Source organism: Corvus hawaiiensis, chromosome 2, assembly GCF_020740725.1.
Source record: "Corvus hawaiiensis isolate bCorHaw1 chromosome 2, bCorHaw1.pri.cur, whole genome shotgun sequence".
NCBI classification, from domain to species: Eukaryota; Metazoa; Chordata; class Aves; order Passeriformes; family Corvidae; genus Corvus; species Corvus hawaiiensis.
The window spans coordinates 92,653,146-92,672,889 of NC_063214.1; the positions used below are offsets into that span (position 1 = coordinate 92,653,146).

Genomic DNA, 19,744 nt, shown 5'->3' on the forward strand with positions numbered 1-19,744 from the left:
GCACAGACTGAATTTTTCCACACAGAACATATGCTCAGATATTTTAAAATTACAAATGGATTTTTTAAAAAATCCTGTCTGAAAAAAGAGCAAGAAAAAAAGGACAAATGAGAATATTATTTTGCTTCAAATAGTCTTGAAGAAATAGGAGGAAAAAGTGTTTCTGAGTGATCAGGAAAGGGGTTCCTTGTCAGAAGAAGGGTCTATCCAAAGACATATGCAAATAGCCATACTGTATGCTGCTTTTATGTGCCAGTATGTCCCTGTTGGAGTTTCACCATTAATTTTAATAGGGCCAAAATTCTCTCTCTTCTGGGAGTGTCTAACACTCAAGGAATCAAGAGTGGATTAATGTTAATTTACAGGTGTGATCATGTGTGGCTTAAAATGCAGACACATTACTAAAACTCACAGTAGTTAAAGAATTCAGCAATGAACATGTTTATTTCTAAGCCACTCAGTATTCAGCACTTATGAAGCCATTCACGCAATGATATTTTTGGTGTTTCTTAAGTGCTTTTGAAGCCGTATCCAAGATGCCTTGGCAGCTTTGAGAGCTGACTAACAAGTGAAGATGTGTTCTCACACAGTTACTCAGGAAGAATTTTAGGCATTGTTAGCATGCCAATATTGTTGATTACTCCAGGAATAACAAAATCTGTTTCTGTATTGGTGGTCCTGTCTTGTATCTTGAATTGAAGAGATGAACTAGGAAGAAAAACATTCAAATGTTGCTAGAAAGATACACATGAAGAGATGTATACAAAATGCATCTTCTCCTTCCTTTCTCTGATATGCTGCTATTTAAAATACACTGTAGACAGGATGGGTCACTTAAACTACTGTGGAAAGGAATTTGTGTACAAGAGAGAATTCTCATGAGAATAAACAGAACAATCTGGAAGCGCTTTAATTCACTCTTTGACTTTAAGGTGTGATTTAATTCCTTCCTACTGTGTCCTTCCTAAATGAACTGTGGGGATAAAAGATAGGCTGTTGGGAGTTGTTTCCTGAGTATTCAGCCTCTTTGCTAGAAGAAACTAAAATACTGGCTGGACAGATCTTTAATACTTCTATTGCTCCTTCCAAATGTTGCCTTTTTCTATCTACCCTTCATTAGGATTTTTTTTAAATAGTACCTGCAGTGCAGTTTGTGTTTCTTATGCATCATCTAAAACACAATAGCAAACAATAATATAATCAATGTTAAGAAGGAAAGAAGGAAAGACAGCTCCTACAGTTAAATTACACAGCCTTGCCTTAGGTCAGGAAATCAAATCTGACTGTTCTCCTTTGGTTGTGGATCTAATTTTCCAGTAACAATTACAATTCATCAAAGGCTGACTTTTTTTATATATTAAACCAATTGCATTATAACAGCCATATCATTTTGTAAAGGCTTATTTGTATTTGCAAAGGGTAACCTGCCAAATTAGATTGCCTGTGTCACTTTTAGTCTGCAATCTCTGTGTCTGTGCTAATATGTATCTGTGTTTTTGAGCCAACAGGACAGAGTTACACAAGGGGGCTGAGAGTCAGAAATTTAAGTATAGCCCAAATCTCTTCATCCCTCTTTAGGAACCCAAAGCATGGTTTTTACTGAGTTTCTTCCTTAAAAATTGACAGGTGTATTTTGTGCTTGTATTGACCATTTAATAGCTATTCCATAGGCCACCTAAAAGAAATGGAATATGCTCAGCCTGCTCCCGGAGGAGTTGTTCTGCAAAGGGAGAAAACTGAACTCCTCCTTTTATATCATGAGACTGTGCTGCAGTGGGACATCTCCTGCAGAATCCGATCCCCCGGCCCACCAAGGTAGCTGAGGTCCTGACCTTCCTCCCCGAGTGTAATGCAATCCATTTCAGATCCAGCCAAGAACTCATTTTATTGGAGTCTGCACTAGTACCACACACTCTCACTTCTACATTACACAAGTTTTCAGCCCAAGAACATCCAACACACTCATGTGTACACAAAATATAGTGCCCTGCGCATCCACAGAAACACTCTTTTGCTTACTACACTTCATGTCCCAAGAGCATTTTACCCCCATCTTTTTTTTAGATTAAAGTTTTTCCTACCCTGAAATGGTAATCAGTTTTTAAACCATTGTGACTTCAAAATTCCCTTTGTCAACTGATGCTTGTGCCCATCCCACTTCTTATTAAGTCTTCTAAACTGTTAGCTTTCCTGTTCTGACCAGAAACCTTTTAATTTGGATAGAATGCTTTCATATGGCTGCATTAGTGAGCACATATGAGTCACATAATTTTTTTGCTATCTCAGTCATCAGGGAAACCTTTTATTTCTCTGAAGCCCATTTCTGCAGTTCTTTACCCATTACTTCAGTAAGCAAAAAATCAAAGAGTGGATTATGTTTCTGAAATCTATAGGAAAAGAAAAAGCAGCTTTCTCTTTCTAAACATGTTTCTTCTTTTCACTCTGTTGTCTTCAGCAGAGTTTGTTAGTAGGAGCAGGTACAAAAAAGACCACCTGGACAGAAGAATCAATGGTTTGTTTGGGTGCTAAACCACCCAGCAAGCCATCCCTCAGTTTAACGCACAATTTTAGACATGATCATTTCTAACCATAAACTTCATCCCAAAAATGAACAAATGCAACTTTTGTCAGCACACCAGAAACAGAAAACCTGATGGTTGGTCTGAGGCCTGTGCTTTCCCATGTTCTCCATCTAGCTCTACCACACACATATATTGTTTACTTCCTCAGCTATTTGCAATCCTTTCATCTTCTTCCTAAATCTTACAATTAAAGTCCTTGCTCCAGCTGTTAGTAAACTCTAAATTGGCCTAAACTTCCAAATAATCCTTTGTTTCCTTGAATACGCTGGGCATGTCAGGAAGCTCACTGGCATCCTCTTCCTTCTGCTTTACTGTTCTAGCAGCCTGCTGCAAAGCAGACTTCTCACTGTAATCCAGTCTGCTGGTGAGTAACTGCTCCATCAACAAGGCTTTCAGATCTTGCCTCACCTGGCTGTAGACCTTTTTTTTCTCACAAACCCATCATTTTTATTACAGCTCTGTATGTACGTGAATCCTTTACACCTCTGGGATCTGTGTTTCTTTCCCATCAGAAATGTGAAATAGGGAACACTTCCATTACTTGGTCTATATACAGAACACAAGGCTTCAATTTATATTATTTTCGAAACTGAATCCCATCTCTTACACTGCTATGGCTATCTGCAAAGCCAAGATCTTTAGGGCTGGGTGACTTGGGAGAAGTACTACTACCAGAAGAATCAGTGCCTGCCTGCTCTCAGGACTTCCTAAGCCCTTCTCTCTGCACATTCCACAGAAAGCCCTTCCTCCAGGCCATGCCCTCAGCACTTCTTCAGGTTAAGCCAGTGACTTGCTGTCCCATCAGATGTACTTCCACAGGATAAGCCAGTGAAACAGATCATCACACTTAATAGGGATGTGCTTCCATCCCTGATTCCCAGACACGTTACAGCTGCTCACTACCCTTCAGCTCTGCTGAGAGCCCCACCAGCAAAGTGGTTATTCTCAACTGAACTGGACCACAGAAGACATGGATGAACATCAGCCCTTCAGAACCACAGAATCAATTAGATTGGAAAAGACCTCTTAGATCATCGAGTCCAACTTGTGACTGAACACCACCTTGTCAACAACACCAGGGCACTGAGTGCCATGTCCAGTCTTTCCTTAAACACCTCCAGGGACGGTGACTGCACCACCTCCCTGGACATCCCATTTCAATGTCTAATCACCCTTTTTGTGAGGAAATCCCTCATGTCCAACCTAAACCTCTCCTGGTGCAGCTTTATACTATGTCCTCTTGTCCTGTCGCTGGTTGCCCGGGAGAAGAGGCGGACCCCCACCTGGCTACACCCTCCTTTCAGGTGGTTGTAGAGAGTGGTAAGATCCTCGCTGAGCCTCCTTTTCTCCAGGCTAAGCAACCCAGCACCCTCAGCTGCTCCTCACAGGACTTGTACTCCAGACCCTTCAATGGACCCAATCCACGGTGTAACTGCTCCGCCGTTAAACGGCACGGCCACGAGGTGTTCCTCGGCCAGGAGAAAACCCCTGGACCCACACCCGTGCAGGGAGCGGGAGGCAGCGCTGGGCGCCGCTGCGGGCCGGGAGCAGCCGCGGCCCGGGCAGCGCTGACTCGCGGCGCGGCCCCGCCGCCATCCCGCTTCCCCCGCTTCCGCCGCTTCCCCCGCTCGCCCCGCTTCCCCCGCTCGCCCCGCTTCCCCCGCTCACCCCTCTTGCCCCGCTTCCCCCGCTCTCCCCACTTCCCCGCTCTCCCCGTTCTCCCCGCTCTCCCCACTTCCCCGCTTCCCCCGCTCTCCCCGTTCTCCCCACTTCCCCGCTTCCCCCGCTCTCCCCACTTCCCCGCTCTCCCCGTTCTCCCCGCTTCCCCCGCTCTCCTCACTTCCCCGCTTCCCCCGCTCTCCCCGCTCTCCCCACTTCCCCGCTTCCCCCGCTCTCCCCGCTTCCCCCGCTCTCCCCGCTTCCCCCGCTCTCCCCGCTTCCCCCGCTCTCCCCACTTCCCCCGCTCTCCCCGTTCTCCCCGCTCTCCCCGCTCTCCCCGCTCTCCCCACTTCCCCGCTCTCCCCGTTCTCCCCCGCTCTCCCCACTTCCCCGCTTCCCCCGCTCTCCCCACTTCCCCGCTCTCCCCGCTTCCCCCGCCACGGGGACGCTGCAGCCGGCGCCGCGCGCTGCCGGGCGCCCCCTGCCGGCCCCCGCGGGAGCGCGCGCAGCCGCTGCCCGGCTCACTGCCCCGCCCCCGCCGGGCGGCCCGGACCAATCCCGGCCCACCGCGGCCGCGCACGCGCCTCCCCGCAGCCCGGGCCGTAACGCCCCGGGCGCCTTTCGCGGCAGCGCCGTAAAGTGCGGCCGGCGAGGAGCGCCGGGGCCGGAGCGGCGGCGGTCGCGATCGGATGCCAGGGGGCGGGGGCAGCCCGGCGCCCGGCACGCAGGGGGGAGCGGAGGCGGGCGAGGCGGCGGCGGGCGGCAGGATGAGCCTGTCGCCGAAGGAGCTGTCGAGCCTGCTGAGCATCGTGTCGGAGGAGGCGGGCGGTAGCACCTTCGAGGGGCTCTCCAGCGCCTTCCACCACTACTTCGGGAAGGCCGAGCACTTCCGGCTGGGCTCCGTGCTCGTCCTGCTGCTGCAGCAGCCCGACCTGCTGCCCAGCCCCGCGCAGCGCCTCACCGCGCTCTACCTGCTCTGGGAGATGTACCGCACCGAGCCCCTCGCCGCCAACCCCTTCGCCGCCGTCTTCGCCCACCTCCTCAACCCCGCGCCCGAGCGCGGCGGCGACGAGGCGGAGCGCACCCCGCTCTCAGGTGTGTCCCAGCGCGGCGGGGAGCGGGGGCAGGCGGGCGGCACGGGAGCCCTCCTGGAGAAAGCGGTGGGAATCCTGCACGGGCAGCGTCTCTAGGCTTCGTGTCAGCCAGGCCGCTTGCTTGGACCTTAGAGCTCTCTAGAGCTGCGTCCGGGGGCTGGGATTGTTTAGCCTGGACAAGAGGAGGCTCGGGGTACCTTATCACTCTCTACTCCCACCTGAAAGGAGGTTGTAGCCAGTTGGGGCACGGTCTCTTCTCCCAGGCAACCAGCGGACAACCAGGACAAGAGGACATAGTATAAAGCTGCACCAGGAGAGGTTTAGGTTGGACATGAGGGATTTCCTCACAAAAAGGGTGATTAGACATTGGAATGGGCTGTCCAGGGAGGTGGTGCAGTCACTGTCCCTGGAGGTGCTTAAGGAAAGACTGGACGTGGCATTTGGTGCCCTGGTCTAGTTGACAAGGTGGTGTTCAGTCACAAGTTGGACTCGATGATCTAAGAGGTCTTTTCCAATCTAACTGATTCTGTGATAACACGGAATTTTTTGGGAGAAAGCTGTCACAAAAAGCTGGAAATTATAGGAGGCTTCTGACAGCCTTAAAGCTGTGAAACCTCTTAGAGAGAAATACATGAGAGTGTAACACTTTTTTCCTCTTCAGTAAATATGACACTACCAGTGTTGAGTAAATCAGTTTCTAAAAAAAAATAACCTGTTGGAGAGAGCCCAGAGAAGGGCCACCAAGTTGGTTAGAGGGCTGGAGCACTGGAACAGGCTGCCCAGAGAATCTGTGGATGCTCCATCCCTGCAAGTGTTCAAGGCCAGGCTGGATGGAGCTCCGAGCAACCTGGTCTAGGGGCAGGTGTTAGGTGCAGGTGTCCCTGCCCATGGCAGGGTTTTGGAGCTGGATGGTCTTTCAGATCCCTTCCAACCCAACCCTTTAAGCCCTTCCAACCATTCTCTGATTCTGTGAATTGCAATGTCAGGTTATACTTAATAGCTGATTGGTTGTCTGGAGTGGAAAGTGTGTGAATGAACCACCATGAGTGACTTAGCATCAGCTGTTGCATGCCATGATGTGTAATACTGATCATGTAGTGCTGTATTTTGCATTAAAACAGTTTTGTATGTGGCCACACAGACTCTCTAGCTCCACCTACCTTGCCATAAATAATAGATCAGTTTGTGTCTTAGTTTTGCTTGTTAGACATGAAGAGCACAGAAACTGTTAATGCTCCTACATAAAACCCATGGATTGTTTTTCACTGTGTCTCCACAGGCTTCTTACCTCCTATAACTCCTCCAGAAAAATTCTTCCTTTCCCAACTGATGTTGGCCCCTCCTAGAGAGCTGTTCAAGAAGACTCCTCGGCAGATCGCTGCAATGGATGTGGGGAACATGGCCCAGTCAGTGGATATCAGTGGGCTGCAGCTGGCATTAGCAGGTATGGAAGGTTTGTCCCTGTGGTTCTCTTAGGAATGGAAGCTCTCCTTGGAGAGCTGTCTCATTGACTCTGAGGTAATGAGTGTTTCGTTTCAACTGAATATGAAAAAGCTTGAATTATGCTTTAGGGTCTTCAATCCTATGTTCAAGCACTTAGAGAAAATTCAGGCAGAGATTACATCCTAAATTTTTCATCCTTCTTAACAAGTAGTTTTTAAAGCATATACATCATTGCCTTAAGCACAAGAATATTTTACAAGGATAGAAAGACTTTCATCTAAAGCTTTGCAGGGTTTTTTAGGAATGGTTTTTTTGAGGGGGGGGATGGTTTTGGTGGGTTTTTTTGTTTGTTTGCTTTGTTTTAGTTATTTGTATGGGTTTTTTTTTGAACTTCCATCCCTTTTTACCCTTTGCAGTATTTCTTTTATGAGAGAACAAGCATAACTGTCACACTACTATTACATACCAGTACTTCAGCTGTACCTGGAAAATTGACTGTTAAAATTATATCTTCAGCTTATTGCAAAGTCAGACCTTGCAGTGTTAGCTCAAGAGTTGGAAAATGATCCAGTTTTACTAGATTGAAAAGAAAAGCAGCGTGATGCTTATCCTTTGACAGGAGAACAGGAGGAAGAACATGATTGTTCATGTCACATCTGGAGCTAATATGAAATATTATATATTGCTGGAAACAAGGAACCAGTTTAAACACAAAAAAATTCCTTTTTCCCTAGGTATGTGCCAGTAGACCTGCTTGCTTGAAAACTGACCATCCCAGTTCTATATCTGTACAATGCGATTTACTGCTCTGAGGTCAGGCACCATTTAGACTTCCTCTGTCCTGCAGTTGTATCTTGGTATTGTCATTTTTTTCTGTGGACTCTGACATTGACTGGTAAAGCTGTGGCACACTGTCCCTTGTTCACAGTCTACAAATGTCTTCTAGGGTCCTCCTTAGCTATTTCCAGACTGTGGGATCGTTTGAAAATGCAAATTGAACACCCTAACATACCACTGTGGGCGAGACAAACCTTTCTGGTTCTTGTTGTGTTCATCCTGTCTGTATTTTGTAGAATATCTTAGCGAATTCAGGTTTTGTGAAGCTTCAGGTAACTTGTGGTTTTTGGTGCAAGGCATATGTCATGCCTTAAGAAGCTTAGAGTTTTTTAAATTTGTTTTTATTTGTTTTCCCCTTGGTACTGTGTTTGCCTTCTGAATAGTTTGTTCTCATTAAAAATGAAATCATTCAATCACAGAATGCTTTGGGTTGGAAAGGACCGTAAAAATTATCTCCTTCCACCTTCACCCACCATGGGCATGGACACCTTCTACTAGACCAGGTTGCTCAAAGCCCCATCCAGCTTGGACTTGGACACTTCCAGGGATGGGGATCCACAGCTTCTCTGGGCAACCTCAAAACTGGTTGGGTGAATGGGTATTCTAGGCTACATACTTTATTTTAAAATAGAAGACAATGATGGCTGAAAGTAGACTACAAAGTCATTAATGGTGCTTTTATAAGATTTATATCACTGTTTACATAATCCAGTAAAAGTGCACAATTGCTTATGAGCAGCTGTAGAAGTTATGTAACAAAACCAGCTGCATCTGAAAAAGCTCTGTGCTGTCTTTCTCAGACTTCTTGCTGTAGGTCCCCAGAAAAACTGTCTGCTTTCTAATCACTTTCTTAGACGATAAATCTTCTACTTGTTTTAAAATCATGGTGCTTCTTCTGTCTGTTTGTTGTGTTTTGGGAAGTCTGTGATTTTTTCACTAGTCTTCAGTATATTTCTCCTAGTGATTCAATATGCAGGACAAGGCTGGTGCAGGATGATGACACTAAGATGCAATGTTTGAAGTGTTGTGTTTGTACCAATTCCCCATGATGTACAGAATGTAACAGCTGTAGCACTTGGTAGCTCTTCGAAAGTTTGGTCCTTGAGATGAATTCAGGGCTGTTCAGAGCAGGATGATTTTGACTTCTTTAGCACATACCTGTAAAATCAAATGTAATAATTTAGAAAGCATTTGATTTTTTTCTATCAATTTCTCTCTCCCAATCCTTTTTGTAAAGGAAATAAAAATACTTGTCCTCTGAATTTGAGCTCACTGTGACAGTTTATTTCCTTTGGTCTGAGAGTTAATTCAAACTCTGGTACTGCCCTACAATATGTTTTTGTTCATCTAGTGTGCTACCTTATCAAAAAAGTAATTTTCTCCTAGTTGCAGAGATGGGTCTCCTGGCAAAGTGCTCCTAACTGTTTGTCCGCTAACCCTTATTTGATGTGGAAGTAATTGACCTTTATTAAAGTAAAACTTTTAATACATTGTAGAGCTTTCCTTAAGACTCAAAGTTTTCTTTTACCTGTAAAAAAAAAAAAAAAAGCTCCAGAAAGGAACCTAAAGATTTGTTTTCAGTTTAATTTTGTAAAATTTAAATGTCTTAGTTCAAGATGCTATATTGGTTACTGTTAAATCACCATGTTCTAATTCTTACTTCTTTTTACCTGAAGCTGTTGATTCAGCCCTAATTCTTGAAGCAGTGAGGTTGAACTTCTGAGCTCCAATGCATATAACTAAGGGCTCAGACAGGCATCTGAAATCAGTGAATTGCCATATCACTAATCATCTAATCTAACATCACTAATAATTTCAGATTATGAAGTTACAAAGAAATCCGTGATTTACTGACTGATGGATTTAAGTTCTAGACTATAAATGAAAAGATAGAAAAAGGACACCCAATGCCTCTCCCCCCACTCCTGTACTTCATTTGTTAAACCAACCCTTCTGTTCGGGGCTAAATGAAAGTACTCACGTGATGAAGTTTGAAACACTTGCTTAAGTAGAAGATATGTTTTATACACCAGCTCATTTGGACTTCCAATTCTAAAATGTTTTTTTTAAAGTAACTGAAAAGTACGCTAGTTGTTGCCTTCAACAGAAAACCATACCCTGCTGTGCTGCTTCAGTAAGCATATATGCTAATGTTTGCATTATCTGAAATAGTTGGATAAAGCAGGACAGAAAGCCAAAAAAATTAACAACTTTGTTTTCATGATCCTTTTGTAACTCACAGTTTTGGCGTCTCTTGCAGATTTGTTTGGAGTCATATGAAATACTTTGTTCGTGTGTGTGGGCAGCTGGGAAGGGTCAACATGATTGCACAAAAAGGAGCAAGCACACTTTGCTTAGAAGTGTTAGGGTACACAAAATATGACAGCACTCACTCAATTAGCCAGGAAATGGAGTGGTGTTTAGTTTCATCTGGAACTTTTTCAAGGGATTTCTTGTATGGTACCAGCAATTTTGGACTTCAGATTGCTTAAGGCTTCATCTGCTGCTTAGTGTTCTCTGTTAACAGGGTGGGGAGAGGAATGTCAAGTGGTGTTCTGTAGTGGGAATTTTTCTGCTTTCTGTCCTTTGGAGTTTTCCAAAGCAATGGAAAACAGGATCTCTCAAAATAGTGCAGAGAACATAGAAGATCAGCCATTAAGTCTTCAGATACAGAAGAGTGATAGATTATTGACAGAAGGGCACATAAAAATCGGATAATGCAAGCACTGAGGCCCATATTTTTCTTTTTGGCCATTTTTTTCAAGTCTTCAGCTGTATATACACTAATCTTAATATTACTTTTCTGTTGTTTATGGCCTCTAAAGGAGCAATTTTAGCTCCTTTCAGGTTTGCTTTAATGATGATGTCTGTAGAATCATATAAGAGTTAAAACTCCATTGTTTTCCACTAAAGCACTGATTCTGGCTTTTCAGTGAATGCACAAGGAGCTCAGGCAATGCCACAGAAATGTGTTGGGTACATTTGAATAGCTGATTTCAGGTCTAATATGATCATTTTTGTCTGTAAATGAATCTGTGTAGATCTTTCACTTTCCTTCTCTGAGCAGTGATTACAAAACTAGATACAGCATGTGAACTCTTTCAGGAGTACCATGGGAACCTACCAATGTACTGCTTTTAGATGCAGATTACAACGGTTACATGCCTTTTCTAAGGCCAAGATTACGTTTCAGATTAACTTCTATTTCTTCTTTATCCTTGCTGCATACCCTCTGTCCCTTGCCTGTCAGCTGGCAGTCAGACTGCTGACTGCCCGACTGTACTAAATTTCATATTGATATTATCTGGGGTTTTTTTTTAAGCTAGTTCTTTTCTAAAGCTGCTTGTTTCTCACCACTTTTAGTATTCCAGGCATCTCTGTTCCAATTTTATGGTTTAATATTCTTCTTTCAGAACGTCAGTCTGAGTTGCCAACACAGAGCAAGGCCAGCTTCCCCAGCATTCTCAGCGATCCTGACCCAGATTCTTCCAACTCTGGTTTTGACAGCTCTGTTGCTTCCCAGATCACGGAAGCATTAGTGAGTGGACCAAAGCCTCCTATAGAAAGTATGTGCATCTTCACATCTTTGTTTCTGTAACTCACGACATGCTGTGTTATTATACTTCAGATAAAATGTAATGGAATTCAGGTATTTTCAAAGCATGAAATGGAAATTAAGGTGAATGAAAGTGCAAAGCTGCATCAGGCTGTCTCTAGATCAGATTCTATAGTGTTCACATTTCCAGGCTTTTAGAAATCTGGAGTCTGTCATCAAGCTCTTCTCTGTGTCATCTGTTGAATAACAGATACTAGTCCCTCACTGAGACCTGCATTGGCTGGTAACACCTCCCAGGGAAGTGGTTACTATGGAAGGGAAAAATACCCACAGGATCAGTAACAAAGATCTGAATCAAGAGAAAAAACAGGCAGATGTAACAGTATCACTAAAAATCAGTAATAAATGTTTTTATGAGGGGCAAACAGGATTGTAATGCTGTTCTCAGTGTTACAATAGCTTAAAGAAATAGGGGCTTTTGGGGGGGGAGGGGTCTTCTTTTTTTACTGATGCAGAACTGAATACCCAAAGCTTAAGGAAACATTTCACGTTGTTGCCATTTTAGGTCACTTTCGACCAGAATTTATTCGACCACCACCTCCGCTCCATATATGTGAGGATGAATTGGCGTGGCTAAATCCGATTGAACCAGATCACACAATTCAGTGGGATAAGTCAATGTGTGTTAAGAACAGCACTGGAGTTGAGATAAAAAGAATCATGGCAAAAGCTTTTAAAAGTCCTTTGACTTCCCCACAGCAAACACAGGTAAGGATGATGCACTTTCCTGTCTAAAATGATTTTCTAAGAAGCTATTAACTCCTATATTTTAGAAAACTTTGAGCACTTTAATTGATCTGTGTTTGGATTCAGGAAACTTTGAATTCTAAAAATCCAAGGATTTTTACTTGGGTTTGTCTGAATAAGGAAGATAATGTTCAAACCATTGGCTGGATGTAGTTACAGTTGATCAGTGAGTGGCACTGACATTTTTCTGTATGGAAAAATCTTTGTATAACTAAGTTGCTTGTGCTTCTGTGAAAGCTTTTGATAAATAATTATTTCAGAAATACCAGCAATGAATTTTTTTTTCTCAATTTGATAGTATTACCCCTGATTTCAGTGGGTTTTTTTCATAATCATTATGCTGACACTATAAAATAACCTTTATTTGCAGTACTCTTTCTGACAAGTGAACTTGAAATTGAGATTTCCTTCTGTTGGACAGGAAACAAAAGGAGGCTGAAACTTTTCATGTAGATTTTTTTTCTTCCCTTCTTTGCCACCCACTGATGAAGGACTCTTAAATGTATTATTAAAGGTTTTATGGACACAGTTGCCTGTACATAAAAATTTTAAAGCAGACCTCCAGTGCTTTTCAATAGAGAAGCCTAAATCTAAAATGGATCTTAGATGTATTATAGCAGTTTTTTCAAGCAGTAACATGAATAGTTGAAGAAAAATCAACTGAGGAATTTTTTTCTTCTTCTTCACAGCTCCTTGGAGAACTGGAAAAGGACCCCAAGCTTGTTTACCATATTGGTCTCACTCCTGCCAAATTGCCAGACCTGGTTGAAAACAATCCTTTAGTAGCTATAGAAATGTTGCTGAAATTAATGCAGTCTAGTCAAATAACGGAGTATTTTTCTGTCTTGGTCAACATGGACATGTCCTTACATTCAATGGAAGTTGTAAATCGGTGAGTACGATCTCAAATCTAATAAGGTTTTGTTGAGTATGTAAAATAAAGAAGTGAATGTAAGTTATGAAGTAATTGTGAGGCTGGCCATATGGCATTTAGACGCATTCCAAATACTACCAAAAATAACAGGAACAGAAGAAATAGCTAGTCAGGTTACAGTAAAAGAAAACAGTGTCAAGCTATCATTCCCTTTTCAATCTCTTTATGCTGTTTATGTTGTTTTGGGTTTTTTTAATACTGTTTTAATAATAATTTTCAGTGTATTTTGGTTAGTCCTGCAGAGGAAGAGTGTGCTGGGGATTTGTTGGTTTCTATGACTACTGGACTAAGTCTGTTTCTTTCATAAAGGCTTTGCTTTTCCTGTAGATCCTTATTGGTGATGCCTGTTTTAGTCCAGACTAAGTTTATAGAGTTAGTTGTGGGTTGGTATTAAAGAATTGAACCTCTCAAACATATTCAGTGCTAAATTGAGAGAACACTGCAAAGTTCCTTTTTACAGCCTTGCTATTTTCAAATATTACTGTAATGTTAACATTAGCAGCAGAAAAATTGCAACAGGAAAAAACTCCCACAATTTCCCAAGCAAAAGATATGATGGTGGAGGTATATATTACATTTTATATTAATTATTTATAATTTTACAGAATTGTTAAAATTAATATAATTTTATACTAATTATCTATAGCATACCATTTTTGATGTGGTAAAAAGCACATTTCTTACACAGGTGCTTTGCTAGTTAATCTTTCGGTCCCTCCTTCAAGAATGGAGAACTTTATTTTCTTTAGAGAACACTGTGTTACTCTAATATTAGAAACACTTTACTACTTTGAAAAGAATAGGCAAATACATGTCCTGTTGTGCATAACTTCAGCTGGAGTTGATAACTACTAGAAAATTATTTTATCAAATTGTTTGATACATTCAGCTCAAAATAGTATTTAAAATTGTGCCACTTAAGAGAGTCTGTCCTTGCAATCTGTAAAATATCTAAATGTTTTCTTCAGACCTCAGGTTCCTGATTAATATATAAACTTCACTGGAAAGTAGATGTCCCATGTCCCATGTCCCAGGAAGCTGCAAGTTTAGTTCCTGACTTGTAAATGACCAGTTACTGAATGTGTTTGGTTTTGAACTGTAGTGACTGTCACCTTCCCTAACGGGTCACAATCCAGTTGTTGATGAAGAACTCATGTTCTTTTCACATAACTAAAAAGCCTCATCCCTAGCTTCTCTCTTTTCTTTCAACTGAGGGAGCGGTTTTGTTTTATGAGGACATCTGGAAATGTTCATTTTGACTTGAGGCATGCCTATGTGGGAGATAGAAGACTGCAGTGGGACAAAGGGCAGTTATTGTGAGAATCCTCCACAAACAGTTAATGCTGCATGGCTAATCTGCTTAATTGCAACTTGCATTCTTGATGCAGCTTAAGTGAACAAAAGGTGCTGTTGTTAAACAGCTGCCCTGCTGTACATTCATGTCCTGTTTTCACTGAGAAGAATTTCTGCAGATAGGTACAACCCGTTTTCTTAACAGAATGTTAGCCCCTTAAATGGGAAAACTTCTCAGACAGCTAATTCCCACAAATTTACAGAAATAATCTCTCCCACTTACTTTCTTCCATTTCTTGGCAATTACTGAACATGAACTATTAAATAAGCCTCAATCAGCAGTTGCTTTGAAGCAGAGTTGAATTGTAACTTAAATATCTTCTGACTAAAGAAACATTTCTGACATTAATCCCTCCCTACTGGTGCAGACTGACAGCAGTTACTGCCTTGAAGTGGGGCTACTGACTGCAACATGGAGGAACAGTGGCAAGAGAAGAGCTTTTACGTGTGTCCATGAGAGCTACACCACCAGTCAGGCATGCTGGTTCTCCCACTGCATAGCTACCACAGGAAGAACTTTTATCAAACTGCAGAGTGACTCAGTGCCAACAGGGAGACACTTGATTTTTAAGGGAAATAAGACAAAAAATTGAAACTGCACTTGAAACTAAAACATGCATCTTTTTCCATACTGTCCACCTTTCACTACTGGAGATGGGACTGATTCGAGTTACTTTGGTCAGATTCTGTTGTAACCTTGTAGCAGTTCCCCATTTAGTGCATGTTGTTACCTTAAGAGAGCTGTGTTGCTCTTTCAGTTAAGAAACAGTGACAACTCAAATGTCAGATGTACTAGAAACCAATCTAACCTAGCTTCTGTGCCGTCAAGAGTTTTAAAAAGTTTTACTCTTAGTTAAGAAATTTAAATGACTAGGAATATGTCTGGAAGCTGTCAGAAATCAGTACTATATGACAGAACTGGGAATAAACTCATATCACAGGTCTAACTGATATGATTTGTTTTGCTACAGAAACACTAGATTTATGGCTTCATGAACCACTGAATATGTTTTATTTGAACAGGCTTACTACTGCAGTTGATCTCCCACCTGAATTTATTCATCTTTATATCTCCAATTGTATCTCCACCTGTGAACAGATTAAAGACAAATACATGCAGGTGAGTGCTTCAATAAATTGGTTAGGAAAAAGTATCCCATATATTGCTCTGTGAAGTATGTGCTATGATTTTAATAAGGCTGATAGCATTAAGTTATTCTGTTTTACTGCTTCTTTATTTCAAAGGCACTTCTTTTTTTTCCTAACACAATATGCAGTTCTTTATGGAGTTTTATAGACAGGTCTTCACTTTTTTTATAAGACTTCACAGGTAATCACTGTTCCCTGTTTTTCTGTAGACATCATAAACTTCTTCCTGGCAATACTAGTTTTAGGTGACTGGGTTCTTATATGCAAAAGGTTTATCTGTCACTCAGTGAGTGTTTTCTTCATCCCCAGTATTAGTATGCATTATGCTTAGTTTTAAGCTTCAAGTTTCTCTTCTATACAAGTGTGCCTGCCATTCCAGACCTCTGAGGTGATGTTACAAAACTCACAGGGAAGTCTCACTCTTCAATCATGACCAATAACAGCTTGCAGATCTCCTCAAAGACCTAAAAACTTTTGTCTTCCTAACACCACACTGTCATACTTGCATGCTGGTACTGAGGAAGTTGCAGCCACTCCAAGGATCCCTGACTGAGGAGGGTCAGGGGAAACCTGAGGAGGTTTACACACCTTTGGCATTCAGGGTTGTCTACATGCTGTGTGAGGTACTTCCTTCTCTCCTAAATGGATCTGTTGGTTTCACCAGGTGCCCAGTAGAACTATTTTCTCGTGTACATCATTGGTGAAAAACAGTTCCATGTTCAGTTTCTCCAAGGCTTTGTGAATCCCAAGTCCTGCCTTAGCTTTATCCTCTAGATCCTGAAGGACTGCAACCTCTTTAAGTCTCTTGCAACAAGATGACTGTTTCTTTCCCTTTAAGCTTTCTTGGTGGCCTCTACTGCTTTCTCCAGCTCTATAATATCCTTAAGCTACAGAAATGAAAGTCATGTGCAGTGCACAGGATAGCATTGCAATGTGGTTTTAGATAGTGGCAATCCCCCCGTTTCGTTCTCATCCCTTTCAGATGATGACTGACCATGTGTTATCTTTTGGTGGCTGCTGATGTTTCTCTGCTTTGGGATTCTGCCAGACACATGGGTGACTTCATCTGTGACCTGCTGAGTAGCTGTGCCTATTACATTTGGTAGTGGAGTAGGAAAATAGCAGCAGACCTGGGCTGCAGCTGAGATTATGCCCAGAATGGGACACTGTACTCAAAGGGGCTGCTGAGAGCACGTAGCAGCTGTGCTTCAGGCACACAGGGGACAAAAAAGAGCTCTGAGGGTCAAGGAACATATAGTGATCACTAAGCAGCATGCACATCTTGAGATCTAACATTTTTTAATGAGTATGGTGCCTGTACAGCAGCTGAGACACAAGATGTTTTGTTTGAAAAATTAATATTGGAAATGATCCTCAGACACTGGGAGTCAGCCAGTACCTTGCATTTGTTCTTTTGCTGAATTTCATGTTCTTGGATTATTAAAATTACTCGTGTAACTAATTCGTGTTGCAGAGAAAGCATGTGATGCCTTTTGATAGCAGTGAAGGAAATAAGTTGTTCAGTTTCTGAATTCTCTAAGTAGCAAATTTTGCAGTAGTAAGCTCAGTTCCTGGAAAAATAGCTGATATCTTACTTTCAGTGTCAAATAATCTGAAATGCTTTGGACGCTTAATCTGTCACATCCGTCAGTTCTGTCTGATAAACGTCAATCACATGCATAATTGCTTTTAGAGAAAGGTTTGGGTTCAACTCTTTCTCACAATGTGAAGTATGAGAGCACTTTAATGATAAAGACCTGTTTTTGTCCTTGGGGAAGAATGTGCTCTGTGTAAAGCAGATGGTTGGTGACTGGATCTATGTATGACAAATTTTAAGCACCAGTTCCTAAGCTTTCACTTCAATTCCCATTGTGCTCTTCAAGGTGTTGCCTAAGTAGCTCTTAAGAAAGAGGAACACTTCCAAGATCCTGTCTTTTCACTGGATCAAGCAGGAAATGAGCCATGAGTTCCTGGATTAGGTGTCCGTGAAACTGTCTTTCCAATACAAAGCAGAAGGGTCATCTGCTAATTCAGCAACAGAGCACATTCCACGAAGGAAGCTTGGAATCAGTTTTGTTGATGTCACTTCCTATCTTGAGTTCCATGATGATATGGTGAAACTTTGAAATGTGAAACTTGTTCAATTTTCTTTATGGTGTTATTGTAGAAAATAAGCCTAAGCAAGACCCAAATCTTGACATCATCTTCAGCTGTTATCTCTTCTCTCTGCCTTTATTCAGAGATGACATAAGTACAGTGCATAGGTAGACCTGGTACTTCATCTGTGCATGGGATTAATCTTGAGAAGGCTCCTGCATCCAGAAGTACAAGAACTATAAAGCAGTCAATTTTTAAAATATAGTAGTACTATGGGAAATGGCAGAGAAGGGGCAGCATGTACAAAGCTTGGGAACAAGATAACTGCCGAAGCTAAACTGCTCCTGAGGGCCAACAGTCCTTTAACTGACATGGTTGCAAACATTTATTTGGATTATTAAACCATCTCTCTTATGTTTCAGAACCGCCTGGTCCGTCTTGTTTGTGTCTTTCTTCAGTCTTTAATCAGAAACAAAATTATTAATGTACAGGACTTGTTTATAGAAGTGCAAGCATTCTGCATTGAGTTCAGTCGGATACGAGAAGCAGCTGGCCTTTTCAGACTGCTGAAGACACTGGACACTGGGGAAAATCCATCAGAAACGAAAACGTCAAAATAAAGTGACCGTCAGTGGCAAAAAAACACTCTTGCTAGTGTTCTATACCGATTAATTGTACATTTTAAACTTAAATCCCTGAATTAATTATGTATTATGTTAATTACATTATAAATAGCATTTTATGCATTTGAACAATAAATAAGGCTTTTTCTGATACACATTTGAGTTTGTGAAATGTGTTAGGCCTTACAGTATTTTTCAGTGGTTAAACTTTGTATGTTGTATGCATGTCCTGAAATTCAGGCTCTAGTTCCAGACAGAATATGAATTATACTTAGCATTCACAGCAAATTTAAGTATTAATCTGGCACTCATTTTCTTTGGGTCCAAAATTGTTTGTATATAACTAAAGTCAACTTATATCAAGGTAAATAAGTTCCTTGGTTTTCCTTTTGTTCACTGTTCTAGGAGCTGGCTAGAACTCCTAACAATGAATTCTGGTTTTGATGAGTAAGGGAAAGTCTGTCTTGATGTCTAGAAACAGCTAAAGGCTTATCTTTACATGGCGGAAATGAAGTTGGGTGCTGTAGGCTCAGAGCAATATTCTCTCCTATCAAGATCACTGAGTATTTTCAGAATCACGCCAGCAGCAGTTGAAATACCACACCTATTGCATGCTTGTAAGAATGTTTCACTGAGGAAGGAGGGTCACATTTCTTCCATAAAAATCAAAAAATTCCAATCTCTTTTCACTTCCAAATTTGCATGGGCAGTTGCTATGTAGCTTCCAAAGTTAAATAACTTCTTCCTTTTAGAGCACAGATGCAGATTAGCTTTCATGTTAGATGCCAGATATTGAGGAAACTGGAGAATGGAGTCTGCTAAACTATAATTTTAAGATGGTAAATAGAGTAGCTGCTGTTATATTTAAGCCCTGAGACTGTAAAGGAAAGTAACTTGGGAAGTTAACAAGTTTCTAATTCAATGCTGCTTGCTAAATGAAACCTGTTTTAAATCTGCATCTGCCTCTCAAATTTTTAGGAAGTTCTAGATCAATAATGCAAAGTCAAGACAGTCTTTTGGCTTTTTCTTTCTGAGTAATTTAAGCTGTGAAATTGCTTGGACTGAAAATCCCATCAATCATAATCTTTTAGTTAAAAGTCCTGTGAGAAGTGTTCTGTAGTCATTAGGAGTTAAGACTTGTGTAACTTTCCAGTTAGAATGTATCAGGTCAACTAAAGTAACACTTATTTAAGGTCTGTTCCAATTCTAGACATTGCTTCCAAACCCAATACATTTGCTATCAGGCATTTTTAGTGGCAACAGCTAACCCAGCTTGTGCTCTAAAATCGTATCTTAATGTTTTCTACCTACTAAAGTTGGAGCCCAACTTGACTATCTTCTGTGTAGTAGTACCCCTCTTTAAAAGCATACATACATTTTAGACTAGTGTTTGGAATGTAAGCTGCAGGACTATGATGAAGTAACAGGCTCCAATATAAAAGTGATTACCACTGGTTAAAGGCATTGCTACCTACTTTATGATTTACAGATTTAGTTAAAAACAATTTAAGCCTCCCCCACCCCCAGGGTTGCTACTATGATACTACAGCTAAAGTCTAGCTGTTCTGCATCTTCACTGTATTGGCTTGAGTTGTACTGATACACATAAA

At 41.8% G+C, this 19,744-nt stretch overlaps 1 protein-coding gene and 1 long non-coding RNA gene across 2 annotated transcripts; one reads left to right on the top strand and one right to left on the bottom strand.

Moving 5' to 3' along the window:
• Nucleotides 1-408: 408 nt before the first annotated feature.
• Nucleotides 409-3,907, bottom strand: LOC125336786. Its single transcript, XR_007207849.1, has 2 exons — nucleotides 3,866-3,907; nucleotides 409-708 (listed from the first exon to the last, which is right to left on the bottom strand). It is a non-coding gene; the product is annotated as an uncharacterized LOC125336786 (long non-coding RNA).
• Nucleotides 3,908-4,915: 1,008 nt separating this feature from the next.
• On the top strand, nucleotides 4,916-18,287 carry CNOT11 (CCR4-NOT transcription complex subunit 11). Its single transcript, XM_048325840.1, has 7 exons — nucleotides 4,916-5,336; nucleotides 6,615-6,779; nucleotides 11,029-11,181; nucleotides 11,737-11,939; nucleotides 12,668-12,870; nucleotides 15,289-15,385; nucleotides 17,934-18,287. The coding sequence occupies exons 1-7, from the start codon at nucleotides 4,931-4,933 to the stop codon at nucleotides 18,129-18,131; spliced, it is 1,425 nt and encodes a 474-aa protein (XP_048181797.1). The 5' UTR covers nucleotides 4,916-4,930; the 3' UTR covers nucleotides 18,132-18,287.
• Nucleotides 18,288-19,744: the final 1,457 nt, after the last annotated feature.